This window comes from Aotus nancymaae, unplaced genomic scaffold, assembly GCF_030222135.1.
Source record: "Aotus nancymaae isolate 86718 unplaced genomic scaffold, 86718_ANA_hifiasm-v0.15.2.pri h1tg000122l, whole genome shotgun sequence".
In the NCBI taxonomy this organism is placed as follows: Eukaryota; Metazoa; Chordata; class Mammalia; order Primates; family Aotidae; genus Aotus; species Aotus nancymaae.
In genome coordinates this window covers 1,948,042-1,965,339 of record NW_026988537.1, presented here as the reverse complement: position 1 = coordinate 1,965,339, position 17,298 = coordinate 1,948,042, and the positions used below count along the sequence as shown (strand labels likewise).

At 45.9% G+C, this 17,298-nt stretch overlaps 1 protein-coding gene across 1 annotated transcript in view; it reads left to right on the top strand.

The window, feature by feature from the left end:
• Window positions 1–17,298, top strand: part of BCAR3 (BCAR3 adaptor protein, NSP family member) — a 294,360-nt gene that overhangs the window by 208,792 nt on the left and 68,270 nt on the right. Inside the window, exon 9 of the mRNA XM_012439670.2 lies at window positions 4,566–4,605. Within this exon, the coding sequence (XP_012295093.1) occupies window positions 4,566–4,605 (40 nt within the window). The remainder of the gene's footprint in view (window positions 1–4,565; window positions 4,606–17,298) is intronic.

The following is a 17,298-nucleotide window of genomic DNA, read 5'->3' as shown; positions in this document are numbered from 1 at the left end:
TCATTGTATTCTTCAGCCCTGTGCTCTCACAGTTCTTTTTAAAAAATTAACTTCTTGGACTGGGCATGGTGGCTCACCCCTGTAATTCCAGCACTTTGGGAGGCCAAGGTGGGTGGATCACGAGGTCAAGAGATCAAGACCATCCTGGCCAACATGGTGAAACCCTCTCTATACTAACATTACAATAGTTAGCTGGGTGTGGTGATATACACCTGTACTTCCAGCTACCTGGGAGGCTGAGGCAGGAGAATTGCTTGAACCTGGGAGGCGGAGGTTGCAGTGAGTCGAGATCCAGCCTGGAGACAGAGCGAGACTCTGTCTCAAAAAAAAAAAAAAATTAACTTCGGCTAGACACGGTAGCTCACGCCTGTAATCCCAGCATTTTGAGAGGCTGGGTGGATCACTTGAAGCCAGGAGTTCAAGACCAGTCTGGACAACATGGTTAAACCCGTCTTTACTAAAAATACAAATTTAGCTGGACATGGTGGCCGGTGCCTGTAATCCCAGCTACTCAGGATGCTGAGATAAGAATCCCTTAAACCCAGGAGGTGGAAGTTGCAGCGAGCTGAGATCATACCACTGCATTCCAGCCTGGGTGACAGAGCAAGAGTCTGTCTCCAAAAAAAAAAAAAAAAAAAAAAAAATTTAGTTTCTCTTAAGAATGTTATTAAATCACAGCTCTTGAATATACGTCTCTTTAGTGTTTTGTTAAAATAGGAAGTAGATATCAAATAATTCTGTGCATACCAAAGTAAGATGGTTGTCTGGGAGGAAAAGCCCTTATTTGCATTTTGATTGCTGCCTAAACCAGCCATTTTTTCATGATGTGGTATTTCCTTGAAAAGTGCTCTTAAACACCTTGTCTTTCAAAGCTGTCTCCCCAACCCCTGTCCCAAGGAACCAGAAAGAAAAAATTAAGGAGAATAAGAAAAATATAATAAAGAAGTTGTTCTAACTGAGGCAGGGTTGTGGGGACAGCACAGACCCCCTGCCTCGAGGTAACCCCTCTGCTGGGACAGTGCGAACTGCAGCCAGTGTTACCCCAGGAACCCGGCCTGGCCAGTGTTAGTATCCTGCTGCCTCCTCAAGAGAGGTTGAAGTTCGGCCTGAGAGAATGAGCTCAGGGAGTGCAGGGAGTTTTTTTTTCTTTTTTTCTTTTGAGACAGAGTCTCACGCTTGTCGCTCAGGCTGGAGTACAGTGGTGCGATCTTGGCTCACTGCAACCTCCGCCTCCCGGGTTCAAGTGATTCTCCTGCCTCAGCCTACGGAGTAGCTGGGACTACAGGCATGTGCCAGCATACCCAGGTAATTTTTGTGTTTTTAGTAGAGATGAGATTTCTCCATGTTGGCCAGACTGGTCTTGAGCTCCTGACCTCAGGTGATCCACCCACCTCGGCCTCCCAAAGTGCTGGGATTATAGGCATGAGCCTCCACGCCCAGCCTAGTACAGGGAGTTGTCATGTGCATCTCTAGAGAAAGGAAGAGAGGAATGTTTAAGCCTTCAAAAGGTGAAGGGAAAGGGATTTTGCAACCAAATCTGATGGGTAAAGCAAAGATTCTAGGCACAATTCTAAACAAAAATACTAAAATAATGATATGCAGTGTGCTTGAAAAAAGGGAGTTAAAGTTAAAATCACAAATCACGACTGTATGGTCTTGGTATTTGACAGATATTTTCCCAAAAATTAATGAAATGAAACTCAAGGAAAATATTTGACAGCGTTTAGTTGCCAGTGAAAAAAATCTGGGCTTTCAAATAAAAATTAGAATTTTGGAGAATGTATATCCTCCACCATAAGCTTGACAGTTCCTAACACAGCCCTTCCTCATCCATGAATTCAGTCAACTGTAGATTGAAAATATTCAGAAAAAAATGGATGGTTTCATCTGTACCGAACATGTACAGACTTTTCCTTGACATTTTTTAAAAAACAATACAGTGTAGCAGCTATCTATATAGCATTCATATTGTATTAGGTATTATAGTAATCGAGAGCTGATTGAGAGTACCTGGGAGGGCGGGGCAAAGTCGCTCACACCTGGAGTCACAGCACTTTGGGAGGCCAAGGCAGGAAGGATAGCTTGAGGCCAGGAATTTGAGACCAGCCTGTAACATGGTGAGACCCCGTCTCTACAAAGAATGTTTAAAAACTAGCTGGGTATAATGTATGATGGCATGTGCCTGTGGTCCCAACTGCTTGGGAGGGCGGAGGTGGGAGGATCACTTGAGGCCAAGAGATCCAGGCGAAAGTGGGACGAAGATGAAAAACAGCACTTCAGTGGTCCTGACATCTTTCTGTACTCCCAGGAGCAGACCACTAGGCCAGACAATGCCTCTAAGTCTCAAATGTCAGTTCAGTAGAAAATCAGGGGTTCAAGAACTTAAAGGGGACACACAACCAAAATGCTGCTGACAGAGTTTTTACTCACTAGCTGAGTGGTTCCATGGACCCAAAGCCTGATGACGTTGGCACAGTGTCCAGAGTATGCACTTGGAGGCGTGAGTATGGTACTGACGCCACAGAGACCTTCAAATGATGAGTGTGTCTGCTTACAAAAAGTCTAAACCCCTTTCAAGAGCTTAAGCTCTTCTCCAGTCCTTTGGCCCTACACAGGGACTCTTTTCAGAACCTAATCTGTTTGCCTGCAGAGGAGCATCTTGGATGCCAGAGTACCCCTGAGCATACACCCTGTGCACAGCCCTAAATAGATAAACCAGCCTGAGGATGGCTTGGGGGCTGGATCCATTTCCCCCACAAGACAGATGTGTCCCTGACCTGTGGGGTTGGGACTGCTTGTGCCCCAGCCAGGGCCTTGCTGCTCTTGTTCAGAGGAGTGCTGTAGTCTCCGTCTCCTGGGGCTCTCTCCACAGCCAGTGAATCTGTCCACTCCCACGGGTTTGGGGTTGAGCCACCCTCCAAGGTGACTGCTTCCCAGTAGGGCCCCCCTGCCTTCTGATGGACGCAGACTTTCTGTAGATACGCTAAGACAGACCAGCTTCCCCCACTTCAGAGGACAGACTAGCCTTGCAGCCTTCTGAGTCATTCTGTCCTTTTTAAATGATCACATCTCTGCGGGGATAATTTATGCCTTTAAAGGCAGCTGTCTTCACACAGTTGGGTTGGGGAGCACCTCATAATAACCCTGCAGAAACCAAAGACATTAGCTCTCCTGTCTCTCCTTTCCTCTCCTTTTGCCCTAGTCAAATCTTCTGTCCCTTTTCATATTAAGTCCCCCTCCTCAAGGCTGGGTGAGGTGGCTCACTCCTGTAATCCCAACACTTTGGGAGGCCGAGGAGGGCGGATCACGAGGTCAGCAGTTCGAGACCAGCCTGAGCAACATGGTGAAACCCCATCTCTACTAAAAATACAAAAATTAGCCGGGCATGGTGGTGCGCGCCTGTAATCCCAGCTACTCAGGAGGCTGAGGCAGGAGAATCGCTTGAACCCAGGAGACAGAGGTTGGAGTGAACCAAGATCCCTCCACTGTACTCCAGCCTGGGCAACAGAGTGAGACTCTCTCAAAAAAAAAAAAAAAGTCTCCTCCTCAGTGCCACCTGCTGATGTGTTCTTAGTTTTGCTATTTTTAATTATTTAATGACTTCAAATTTTAGATACAAAGGGGATACATTTGCAGGTTTGTGACATGGGTATGTTGCACCTAGGTAGTGTGTGTAGTATCTAACTAGTTCTTAGCCCACGTCCCCACTCACAGCCATGTCCCCAGTGTCTGCTGTTCCCCTCTTTATGCCACAAGTACCCAGTGTTTAGCTCCCATTTGTAAGTGAGAACATGCAGTATTTGGTTTTCTGTTCCTGGGTTAATTTGCTTAGGATAATGGCCTCCAGCTGCATCCATGTTGCTGCAAAGAACGTGATTTGCTTCTTTTTTATAGCTGTGTAGTATTCTATGGTGTGTATGTACAGCACTTTCTTTCAATTGTCCTATCGTGATAAACCTAAGAGCAGCCATTAGATGCGGGAATAAAAACACTGGGCACACAGAACAGTAGGATGAATTGCTGAGGTTTCAACCGGTAGTGGGTGGGTAATAGCCAGCGCTGAGAAGAGAGGGCTCCGTTCCCTCTGTCACCCAGGCACTAGGCAACCTGGGGCAGCCCCTCCACCCACCTAAGCCTCTCTTTTCTTGTTGTCAATGTGGGAGCAACACAGTTACTGGTGGGGACGTTTTGGGGATTAACCCAGATACCACTAGTGACCGAAAGTGCCGCATGTCCCCATACCCAGTCCTGCCTGCCTCCCGCCTCTACCCTCCCTGAGCTTCAGACTTTCAGTTTCTATGCTCAAGTAAATCTAGAATTACTACATATAAATAGTCTAACACTCTGGGGCCTGAATTTGACAGGAAAGCATGTGGGAGCTTCTAGACTGAGGTCATGGTGGTATCTCCCACCCCACCACACACACCCTGTTGTGAATACTGTCTGGGAGGTGGGGCCCAGCTTAATAACTTAATGAGTAGGGTGAAATAATGTTGGACACATTATATTCAATGTAAGAATGCATCGTTCCCAACCATTCTCACATTTATATTTTCTTTTTTCAGAGAGCCACATCTTCTGGACCCAACTCTGGAATATGTGAAGGTAGGAAATCAAGATTAAACATGTAGCCATGACCCTGTGTAGCAGATTTCCCGTTTGGAACACAGTGTTGCTAAGTAATGCTGCAGCCTGGTCTGTGTAGAAAGCTGGTTAGACTCTCCCAAACAACAGGGAAGAAATTTGACTCCCTTAGGCATTTGGGAAATTTTGTAAGGGTCTCACGTCATCGTATTACAGGTACGCTTATCTGGCCCTTAGAGCCAGACGTGTTTTAAAATTCAGAGATTTTTTTTCCCCCAGAAAGGTAATATGGTATGTATAGTAATACACCCAGAGAGGTTTGGGGTCAGCACTCCATAATCACACTCATTATTTTCACAGTGACATGTAAGAATATTCACACTAAGAGGGATAAATAGATGACAAATGATTTTATGTAGTTCAGGTCATATTTTGCCACCAAATGAGGTTGCTGCCAAGTGAGGTTTTTTTTTAACTGTAGTTTTCAGAGTTTTTTGGATTTTGGAATGTAGACAGGGAATTGTGGACCCGTGCTTACCTTCAGTGGAGGACTGAGGGCTCCCTGAGATTTTATGAGCCGTCTTTTCCTTTCCAACAGCCACCCTCTTGTTCAGGGCGGATCTGGGGCCAAGTAGTAATATTAGTTACTTACTTTCCAACGGGGCTGTCAGTCAATGCTTCTAAATATTCAGCCCTTCAAAATAATGTATTTCTTGTGAGCAGGAAGAAAAGATGCTTTTCACTTCTTCCCTCTGCCTTCTCATTTTCTGGTGTTGATGTTTGCTTTATTTTCTTTTATTTTTGAGAACTGTAATCTGGTACTTCCTTCAGAAGAAAGAAGTCTGATTGTCACATTTAGTTTCTTGGATTTACAACAACATACTTACTTTTTGGGAGAAATCGTGGCAGTAGTTAGTGTTCAGAGTCAGGAGCCTCATTCCATCTTCACTGTCCCAAGGGCAGGATCCCAGATTCAGAGTATTTAGGCTTTCACTTCTGTGTGTACCTATGCCTTCCTCCAGAGTTCTGGCATTTCTTCCTTCTTTAAAAGACCAGAGGGTGGATGGGAGAGGAGGAAGCTCCAGCAGAACCACTTGGCAGTCGTAGTGAAGTTTATTGGAATGGAGGCGGATATTCTTTTTTCCCTTCTCTTACACCTGAGTGACGTCTGAGCTGTGTTTTCATGGAAGCAAATGTGTAATCCTGAACCCGCAGGGCTACCACACCAGAATCTGGTCAGAGCTTTATAAATGCTGTATCTTTGTCCGTCTCAGATGCATCACATGTTTTTGTGCAGGTTGTGCATTGCAAACTATTAGAGGATGCTATTCGCATAGACTATGATTTAACTTAACAAAAAATGCACTCTGGAATTCTGCAGTGCGTAACAGCAGCCCTTCAGAAGTCACTCCATGCCTTGTTTCAGAAATTGGCTGTCTCCTACCATGGGCATGGCTGTGTGTGTACCGCCTTTCTTTACTCCAATACCTCACTCTTTTCTTCTACAAAAGTCTAAACCCCTTTTAAGATAATTTGGTGGTGAATTCTATTTGTGTGTGTGTGTGTGTGTGTGTGTGTGTGTGTGATTTATTTTTTTTTTTAAGATGGGGTCTCGCTCTTGTTGCCTAGGCTGGAGTGCAATGGCGTGATCTCGACTCACCACAACCTCTGCCTCCCGGGTTCAAGCAATTCCTCTGTCTCAGTTTCCCAAATAGCTGGGATTACAGGCATGTGCCACCATGCCCAGCTACTTTTTTTTTTTTTTTTAAATATTTTAAGTAGACGGGGTTTCACCATGTTGGTCAGGCTGGTATCAGACTCCTGACCTCGTGATCCGCCCACCTCTACCTCCCAAAGTGCTGGCATTACAGGCATGAGCCACCACGCCCAGCCAATTTGGTGGTGAATTCTAAAGCTAAATATAGAGGATTTTGGAGTGGCCTGTTGAGGTATTATCCAAGCTACTGCATCTCGTTTTTGAATATTGATCATAGTGAGTTAAGTGGTGTTGACGAAGAAGAGATATTGGACTTGTCAGTGACTTCTGTTTATCTGGGCTCTGTTCGCCTTCTCCTGGCAGTGGGATGTGATGGAGCTGCTCTTTGAGGTTCGGAGGGTTCTCCTTTTCAAGAACTTGTTGAGGTATTCTGAAGGGTACCCTTTCCTCCTAACTCGATCTGATCTGGTCAGAGCCTTATAAATGATGTGTCTGTATCCCGCCTGAATGTATCACTTTTTTTTTTTCTTTTTCTCACTTCACCGTTGATTAGAGGGATGATTTGGGAATGTGTTGGGCCAGTGTGAGGTATTTTCATTTGCCTCTACAAACACTAAGGCTCTATAAGCACGCTTATAGAGATCTCTGACCTGAAGGTCCAAGGGGACCCAGGGACCCATTTCTTGGCTCAGGTCTGTTGTAGCATTTCTCATACTTAGTTGCCCTGTGGAGCCAGGCTGACCAGTGCCAGGAAGGCCGGACTCATAAGTTGATGCCAGCTGGTGCCACATGGCTGGAGATAAATCAAGGGAGGTAGGAGAGTTGCAGATAAACTGGGGTGCAGTTTGACCCCCTTAACTTCTTCTCTACAGTCCCCTTCTGCATTTAATGCCTCTTAAGCTTGGAGAAAAGTAGTTCTATGTGAATTATGTTGTATCATAAAGGCCCCTTCCAGTAGGTTCAGATTCATTGGCTGAAAAAACAAGCATCAAGATGCCAAGTTTTAGGATCCATTGTGACCCCAGAATGGGGGGAGTCTTATCGCATCCTGAGTCCCCCAGGATGAGAGGGAAGCACCCAACTGTGGCCAACAGTCAGCAGTCCAAACCCTGGCAGGAGCTCCAGCCCCAGGTCTTCCTCCCTCCCTGTGTCTTATAAATGTTGCTCACCTCCCCATCGGAGCATTTCCAACCATCTTCCTTGGTTTTTCCAGTGCCCGAGCAGAAGAGAGAGGCCTGGGACTGCCTCCTGCCTCCTTGGGTCTGGGAGAGACAGGGTTACTGAGGCTGACCCCTGTAGCTGGTGGGGCAATGGGACTGCAGTGTCGTGGCAGGAGAGAGCTGAGTGGAGAAAGAATCCAACATTCAGCTCTGGCGGTTTGTCTGTGTGTTGTCTAGCGCCGCACACAGTTTGTGCTGCAGTACATTCATGCCAGGTGAAAGGGGACCAGTTTGTTGGTTGCTTAGCTACAAGTTGTTCATCCCAAGTGGAATGGAGGGAACTATGCATGGCTGAGAAGCCCAGGGTTGTTGGCAGCTCTTTTACCTTGTCCGGCAGGCCGGCCTCCTGCTGCGACTCCTGACAGCACCGGGATCCCAAAGGCTTAATTTGATGTTTGGATGTGGTAGGAAAATAAATTGCTGATCCAAAAGTAGCCCAGGGATTTGGGGATCTCATTCTTCACTGTTTTTGTCTCTTTTATTCTGGCACTCAAAGGAGAGAATTTTGGTTTTTTCTTTTGTTTTTTTCCGTTTTTCTCCATGTTTTCCTAGCCTTCTCTCCTCACAATTTTTTGCCCCCACAGTAGCTCAAAACATGATCGTCTTGAGAGTCTGGTTTTACCTTTTGTCTAATCATGAGGTCCTTTTCTCTGGTCAAACATAACTGATTCTCTTTCATTGCGTTGAAAGGAAAGATTTCTTCCAGGTTGGAAAGCAGAACCCTCCAGAGTGGCTCCACCCTCCTCCTGCTGTTTACCATGTAGTTAGTGACTTTGGTTCCTGGTATACAGCTCTGGAATTTTCCTCTGCGTACCTAGCATACCTTACCCTAGATAAAACCAAACATTTTTTTTTTAATAGGAGGAAATATCTTTTAGAGCCAATAACCCTAGGCAAAATTGTGAAATAGAATTTTATCTCTTCACTGCTCAGCCTACTCACTGCCCCATTGCATTTGGCCAGATTTTTGCCTCATTAAAACACAATTACACTGTGTCCAGTTTCTTAGACCACTGTCAAGTAGTTGCTTAGAAAATCTGATAAAATAGTAGTGCTAAAATGTTAATAAATGGTAACAGCTCCATGTGTTCCCCTTCCTGGATAACATTCCAACAGACACTCCAGGTCCACATCCCATGAGGCCCCCAGCCCAGCGAGAGAGCCGGGTCCACACTCTGGTTCTTTTTTTTTTTCTGAGACAGAGTCTTGCTCTGTCGCCCAGGCTGGAGTGCAATGGCGCAATCTTGGCTCACTGCAACCTCCGCCTCCTGGGTTCAAGCGATTCTCCTGTCTCAGCCTCCTGAGTAGCTAGGATTATAGGTGCCCACCACCATGCCCAGCTAATTTTTTGTATTTTTAGTAAAGATGGGGTTTCACTGTGTTAGCCAGACTGGTCTCAATCTCCTGACCTTGTGATCCACCCACCTCGGCCTCCCAAAGTGTTGGGATTACAGGTGTGAGCCATCACACCTGGCCCATACTCTGATTCTAATTAGCAATGTGACCCTGGCCACCTTCTCTCTGTGGGTTGCATCATCCCCACAACTAGTAACCTTGGGGTGGGCTAATGTTCCTTCTGTCTTAAGGTTTTAGGATTCTTAATGCCTGGAATAGGCTAGAGAGGAAAATCTTATAGCCAGTGGTAAGGAGTTCTTAACTGTATGATCCCTGTTGATCATAAGATTGGCAGATTGATTAGAATAGGATAGCATTTTATGTTGTATCTTGGACATGAAGACCAAGACTGTGACGGATCATAACTGCCATCACCGTGTTCCCGGAAGAGTGGAAGTTACCCCAACACTCCTGCATTGCTCTGTGATCCATCATGGTTAACTTCCGTAACCCCCTTTGAACCTGTGAAGCCTAGGCTCACTTCTACTCTTTATTATTCTCCTCCTTTTATTTTCCTCTGGAGCTGCTTCTTTAAGCTTCAGAAGTTGCCCCCACAACCTGCACTAAATATAAATTTATATTATTTCCACTGGCCATGGTGGCTCACACCTGTAATCCCAGCACTTCGGGAGGCTGAGGTGGGTGGATCACCTGAAGTCAGGAGTTCGAGACCAGCCTGACCAACATGGTGAAACTCTGTCTCTACTAAAGATAAAAAAGTTAGCTGGGCATGGTGGCGGGTACCTGTAATCCCAGCTACTCAGGAGGCTGAGACAGGAGAATCTCTTGAACCTGGGAGGCAGAGATTTCAGTGAGCTGAGATCGCACCATTGCACTCCAGCCTGGGCGACAGAGCAGGACTTCATCTCAAAAAAAAAAGAAATTATATTATCTCCTTCTCCTTTATACCTATATTCTTTTTAGGCTAAACACTAATGCTGTTTTATTTGTTTTGTTTTTTGAGATAGGGGCTTACTCTGTTTCCTAGGCTGGAGTGCAGTGGCGCAGTCATAGCTCACTTGAACTACTCAGCTCAAGCAACCCTCCCATCTCAGCCCCCTCAAGTAACTGGGACCACAGATGACCACCACCATGCCTAATTTTTTTTTTTTTTTTTTTTTTTAGAAGCAGGGTCTCACTGTGTTGCCCAGGCTTGCCTTGAACCCCTGACCTCAAGTGATACTCCTGCCTTTGCCTCCCAAAGTGCTAGGATTACAGATACGAGCCACCATCCTGGGCCAAGACTACTTCTTTTTGGCCTCTTCACACACCAGCCCTACAGTTATTTTAGTAAAGAGTTTCTTTTCTGGGGATGGTTTAAGCTGTACTTTTTTAAGGGAGAAAGTGATTGGCTAGGGCAGGGCTGGGTGGTTTTTCTTTTAGAAGAAGTGTTTATTATACATTTTCCATTTTTAAATAAGTTGTCTTCAAAAGCCAGGTGTGTGGGCTCATGCCTGTCATCCCAGCACTTTGGCAGGCCGAGGCAGGTGGATCACCTGAGGTCGGGAGTTCGAGACCAGCCTGATCAACATGGTGAAACCGTGTCTTTACTAAAAATACAAAATTAGCTGGGCGAGGTGGTGCATGCCTGTAATCCCAGCTACGCAGGAGGCTGAGGCAGGAGAATTGCTTGAACCTAGGAGGCAGAGTTTGCAGTGAACCGAGGTTGTGCCACTGCACTCCAGGCTGGGCAACAAGAGTAAAACTCCATCTCAAAAAAAAAAAATTTAAATAAATTGTCCGCAAAAAAAGATACATTAGAAAATATGGTAAAGTAGAAAAGAAAATTTGGAATGCCTGTTTGTTTTTTTTTTCTCAAATTAGCCATGAGTAGACAAGTGTTTTTTGTGGCCGGCTGTAAACAGCATGCTTGCCTGCCTGTGGACAAAGTCCTGCTCTCCAGGCGACTACAGTGGGGAAGTGTCAGGACGGAATGCAGCCTTTTGTTCCTGGCTAGATTCCTAGTGAACGCATGTCCTTTTTCTTTTGTGTAGTCAGCCTTGGTGGGTTCTTGTTAGACCCACTGTGAGCTGTAATAGAATGACCTGCAGTCCCTAAGCTCGTTGCGCAGGTTAGGAGAAGAAAGGAAAGGCTGTAGCTGTTATCCTGAATGGGGACAGAGCCCTGCAGATTCTTTCTTCACAGTGCAGATAACCCCAGAGAAACTCAAGAAGCTGTCCTTTGTGGGGTCAGTGCTCCAAAAATTCTCCTTTCTAAAGGGTCTTCTAGGCCTGTAGATGTTACAGGCCATCCAAGGCTCAGATCTCAGCAAGACCATTTCCTGCAGCCGGCTGGGGATACATTAGGTCACCCAGCATCTTTAAAAAGGAGTAATTATGCAAATTCTAATGCCAAGAATAAGTGCCCTGGCTGCCGGAGACCTCAGTGGAGAAGGGATGGCGTGACCTCAGCTCCCTTTTTGTGCTCAGGATGGCTGCAGCCATGGTCACTGTTAAATAGCTGTCTTTGAGGGAAGCCTTTTCTTCCAGCAGGAAAGCAGGCCAGTCTGCTCTGAATTAGCCAGCTCGCAAAGTCATGAAAGGGACTTACAAAAACAATGGCATGCTGTACATTCCGTGAGATTTTAACAAGTTATATGAACCAAATAATGGGCCGATTGGCTGGCTCTGCAGGTTTTTGCCTGAGTGTGCACATTGGCAGAGCCAGTGCCGTCCCCTGTGGGACCAGAGATCAAATGCCGCTAGCGGTGAATGTAAAACAGCCCTGGCCTGCTCTGGGGCCCACATGCAGAGGGATGAAAGGGAGCTCCCATCCAACTTCTTCCACTCTGCCCCAGAAACATTCTCTGCAGATGTTCTTAGGAGGTTTGGTGTTACTACAGTTATTAAAAAATGCTGAGGTAGAACGTTCCCACATCCTAGGTGTGGACGACAGTCTCCCTCATTCAATGGAATCGTATCCTTTGGGTCTGTGAAACTGTCATTTATAAAAAGTAAAACCTTATCATGCAAACACATGTCCATATAAAAGTCTATATGCATGTTTATAGTGACGTTACTCATAATTGACAAAAAACTGGAGGCAATCCCAAAGTCCTTTAACTGGAACAAACTAATACGCCCATACAATGGCATATTATTCAACCATAAAGAGGAATGGACTTTTATTTACTTAGTTTTTTTGTTTGTTTGTTTTTTTGAGACAAAGTCTCATTCTGTTGCCCAGGCTGGAGTGCAGTGGTTCGATCTCAGCTGACTGCAACCTCTGCCTCCTAGGTTCAAGCGATTCTCCTGCCTCAGCCTCCTGAGTAGCTATAATTACAGGTGGGTACCACCATGACAGCTAATTTTTGTATTTTTTTTAGTAGAGATGGGGTTTCACCAAGTTAGTCAGGCTGGTCTCTAACTCCTGACCTTGTGATCCGGCCGACTTGGCCTCCCAAAGTGTTGGGCTTACAGGTTTGAGCCACCACGCCCAACCTACTTATTTTTTTAAGAAACGGAGTCTCACTCTGTTGCCCAGGCTGGAGTTCAGTGGTGCAGTCTTAGCTCACTGTAGCCTCAAACTCCTGATCTTGAGTGATCCTCCCACCTCAACCTCCTGAGTAGCTAAGACTCCAGGCACTCACTACCACACCGAGCTATAACTTGTTTATTTTTTGTAGAGATGGGGTCACCCTGTGTTTCCCAGGCTGTCTTCAACTCTGGCCTTAAGCAATCCTCCTGCCTTGGCCTCCCAAAGTGCAGGAGGATTACTTGGCAGGATGTGAGCCACTGCATCCAGCCTCGGAGTGGACTATTGATATACACAGAAACATACATCGTATTAGTCTGTTTTCACTCTGCTAAAAGACATACTCAAGACTGGGCAATTTACAAAAGAAAGAGGTTTATTGAACTTACAGTTCCATATGGCTGGGGAGGCCTCACAATCATGGCAGAAGGCAAAAGACACGTCTCACATGGCAGCAGACAAGAGAAGAGAACTTGTGCAGGAAAACTCCCCCCCCCTCTTTTTTTTTTGAGACAGTGTTTTACTGTGTTGCCCAGGCTAGAGTGCAATGGCATGATCTCGGCTCATTGCAACCTCCACCTCCCAGGTGCAAGCAATTCTCCTGCCTCAACCTCCCCAGTAGCTGGGATTACAAGTGTGCACCAACATGCCCAGCTAATTTTTTTGTATTTTTAGTAGAAATGGGGTTTTGTGCTGTTGGCCAGGCTGGTCTCTAACTCCTGGCCTCAAATGATCTGCCCGCCTCAACCTCCCAAAGTGCTGGGATTGCAGCATGAGCCACCGCACCTGGTAGAAACCCCCGTTTTTAAAACCATCACATTGGCTGGGCATGGTGGTTCATACCTGTAATCCCAGCACTTGGGAGGCTGAGGCAGGCAGATCATGAGGTCAGGAGTTCAACACCACCAGCCTGACCAACATGGTGAAACCTAGTCTCTACTAAAAATACAAAAATTAGCCAGGCGTGGTGGCACATGCCTGTAATCCCAGCTACTCAGGAGGCCGAGGCAGAGAATCACTTGAATCTGGGAAGCCGAGGTTGCGCCACTGCACTCCCCACCGGGTAACAGAGCGAGACTGTCTCAAAAAACAAAACAGGCCAGGTGTGGTGGCTCAATGCCTATAATCCTAGCACTTTGGAAGGCCCGAGGCAGGTGGATCACCTGAGTTTGGGAGTACAAGACCAGCCTGAGCAACATGGAGAAACCCTGTCTCTCCTAAAAAATTAGCAGGGCATGGTGGCGCATTCCTGTAGTCCCAGATACTCGGGAGACTGAGGTAGGAGAATTGCTTGAACCTGGAAGGTGGAGGTTGCAGTGAGCTGAGATCACGCCATTGCACTGCAGCCTGGGCAACAAGAGCAAGACTCCATCTCACAAAAAAACAAAAAAACAAAAACAAAATAAAACAAAACCCATCAGATTTCGTGAGACTTATTCACTATCACAAGAACAGCACAGGAAGGACCTGCCCCCGTGATTCAATGACCTCCCACCAGATCCCTCCCACAACATGGGAATTCAAAATGAGATTTGGATGGGGACACAGCCAAACCATATCACGCACGAATCTTGAATACATTATGTTGAGTGAAAGTGGGCAGTCTCAAAGGCTGTATACTCTGTAATTACGTTTGTATGATATTCTAGAAAAGGCAAAACTTACAGTGACAGAAAACAAATGAATGGTTGAAAAGAGGTTGGGGAAGAGATGAAGTGCACCAGGGAGCTTTTGGGGATGATAGAAATAGAAATATCATGATTGTGGTGGTGGTAACCCAACTGGGGTTTGTTGTCCATGCTCGTGGAATTGTACTAAAAAGGGTGACTTTTGCTGAATACAAATTATACCCAATAAGTCTGACTTTAAAAAGCAAGCTAGACTGGGCATGGTGGCTCACTCCTGTGATCCCAGCACTTTGGGAGGCCGAGACAGGTAGATCACAAGGTCAGGAGTTCAAGACCAGCCTGGCCAACATGATGAAACCCTGTCTCTACTAAAAAAATACAAAAATTAGCCAGGCATGGTGGTGTGTGCCTGTAATCCCAGCTCCTTGGGAGGCTGAGGCAGGAGAATTGCTTGAACCCGGGAGGAAGAGGTTGCAGTGATTCAAGATTGCACCACTGCACTCCAGCCTGGGTGACAGAGCAAAACCCTGTCTCAAAAAAAAAAAAAAAAAAAAAGCAAGCTAAAGCCTTATATTATATTTCAGTCCTTCAGTGATGCCACCTCAGTAGGAGAAATTTTCCATTTTGAGATGGGCCACATCAGGGAGGCCAGACCACTGATGAAATGGAGAAAGTGCTGAGCTTGAAAATTTTTAACTGCAGTAGCTCATTCAACAGATATTTTCTTTTCTTTTCTTTTCTTTTTTTCTTTTTCTTTTTTTTTTTTTTTTTTGAGATGGAGTCTTACTCTGTCACCCAGGCTGGAGTGCAGTGGCACAATCTTGCTCACTGCAATTTCCACCTCCCAGGTTCAAGAGATTCTCCTGCCTCAGCCTCCAGAGTAGCTGGGACTACAGGCATGCGCCATCACACTTGCTAATTTTTTTTTGTATTTTTAGTAGAGATGGGGTTTCACCATGTTGATCAGGCTGGTCTCGAACTCCTGACCTTGTGATCCACCTGCCTTGACCTCCCAAAGTACTGGGATTACAGGTGTGAGCCACTGCACCCAGCCACAAGATTTTTTTGGTATATACCATGTGTTCGTAATTGTTTGGTCAGGTCAGACCAGGTGGGAGGAAAGGGTTACCAGGAGCCTGACCTGAAATAGCAGCAGTGGAAAGTTAGGCCATGTGGTGAAGGCCTTTTAGAGACAGAATTAAGACCCAGTTATTAGGGAAGCTGAGAGATTCTAACAGGATGTAAATGGTGCAGGTGAGGGAGACAAGCTAGGGGCCCTGGGACCACACCAGTACCTAGCATTGTACCAGAAGCCAGTTAATAGGGAGGAAAGGGGATGTCCATTTGGAAACCTGTTGCCACCGTGACATTAATCTTTGAGCATTTGTGGATATCTTTAGACCAAGGGGTCAGCAAACTATAGCCTAAGACCAAATCTAGCCTACCAGCTATTTTTTTTAGCCACTAAGCTAAAAGTGGATTTTATATTTTAATACGGCTTTTTTTTTTTTTTTTTTTTTTTTTTTTTGAGATGGAGTTTTGCTCTTGCCCAGGCTGGAGTGCAATGACATGATCTCTGTCACTGCAACCTCTGCCTCCTGGGTTCAAGCGCTCCTCCTGCCTCAGCCTCCCAAGTAGTTGGGATTACAGGTGCCTGCCACCACCCCTGACTAATTTTGTATATTTTTAGTAGAGACAGGGTTTCACCATGTTTGTCAGGCTGGTCTTTAACTCTTGACTAAGCTGATCCACCACCTTGGCCTCCCAAAGTGCTAAAATGGCTTTTTAAAAATCCAAAGAAGAATGGCAAAATTATACAAAGTTCCAGTTTTGATGTGTGTCAATAGTTTTATTGGAAGACAGCCATGCCCATTCATTTATGTATTGTCTGTGGCTTCTTTCCCTATAATGGTGAGATTAAGTACAGATTATCCTCCACTTACGATGGGGCTACGTCCCAATAAACCCATCATCAACTGAATATATCTTAAGTTGAAAATGCATTTAATACACCTAATGTAGTGAATATCATAGCTTAGGCCACTGAACACTATAGCTTACCCCAGCATCACCCAAGAGTATCATAGTGCATGTTGCTAGCCTGAAAAAAATGACATTTCAAAATTTGAAGGACAGTTTTTACTGACTATGTATCACTTTAGCACCATCGTAAAGTTGAAAATCAGTGAAACCATTGTTAAGTTGGGGCCTCTGAAGTTGTGACACTATGCCCCAAAAACCTCACAGAACCTTTTATAGAACGAGCTTTCCGAGCCCTGCTCTAGACTGTTCGCACCTTTACTGTTTCTGTTTTGCCTTCGCAATAGTGTATAGCAGGCTTTCAACAAAAGTGAGTCCTTGGGCAAGTTTTGTGATCTTGCACAATCACAAGGACTGCTCTTGTCACGCTGTGCAGGATTTGGATGCATCTCTGCATCTTGTGAAGTGTACCTGTCAGCTCCGAGCAGTATCTCTCTGCTGCCCTGGTCAGTTCTGACATCTTTAGCCCCGATGGATGAAAAGGTGTGTGGGGCTGGATGGGTACTGGAACCCTGGCTGCTCCTGCCTGGGGCTTGCCCGGATAACTCCTCAGGCCAGACACTGCTTTGTCAGTGCAGCCTGAGATGTTTTTCTCATGCCCCAAGTCAGAGAGAAGTGATTTCTCACTGGGCCTCTGAACTTGGTGGTTTGAGACAAGGTCAAACGCTGTAGCTGCCCTCTGAAGTTGCTGAAAGGAACATGGCCTGGCCAGTGAGAAGAATAAGACCAGATTTACATTCTGTGTGAATTTGTATTCTGTGCTGCAGGCCTCAGCCCTGAAGCTGAGGCACCATCCTCCCTAGCTCAAGGAAAGATTCTTCTGAGATCCCGAACTGTAGGGATGGCTGAGAGACTCAAAAACTAACAGGCAAGAATTGAAACTGTGGCTTCTGACAGGACTCAGCTCCATATTGGGCTTCGAATCCAGCGTGGCCTGTCGACCTCTAACCTCGTCTCCTGCCACCCTGGTAGTCACTGTCCTCTACCACCCTGGCTTTCCCTGGTGTCCCTGGGGCTTTGCCTTCCCATCCTCCTGGAAGGTTCTCGGGCAGAATAGCTGAGTGGTTTGGAGTGGGTGCTAGGACACTGCTGTGGGTTGAATTATGTCCCCCAAAAGCGATATGTTGAAGTCCTAACCCCCAGTACCTGTGAGTGGTGACCTTATTGGGAAATAGGGCCATTGCAGATATAATTAAATTAAGATGGGCCATACTGCACAAGGGTGGGCTCTAATCCACCG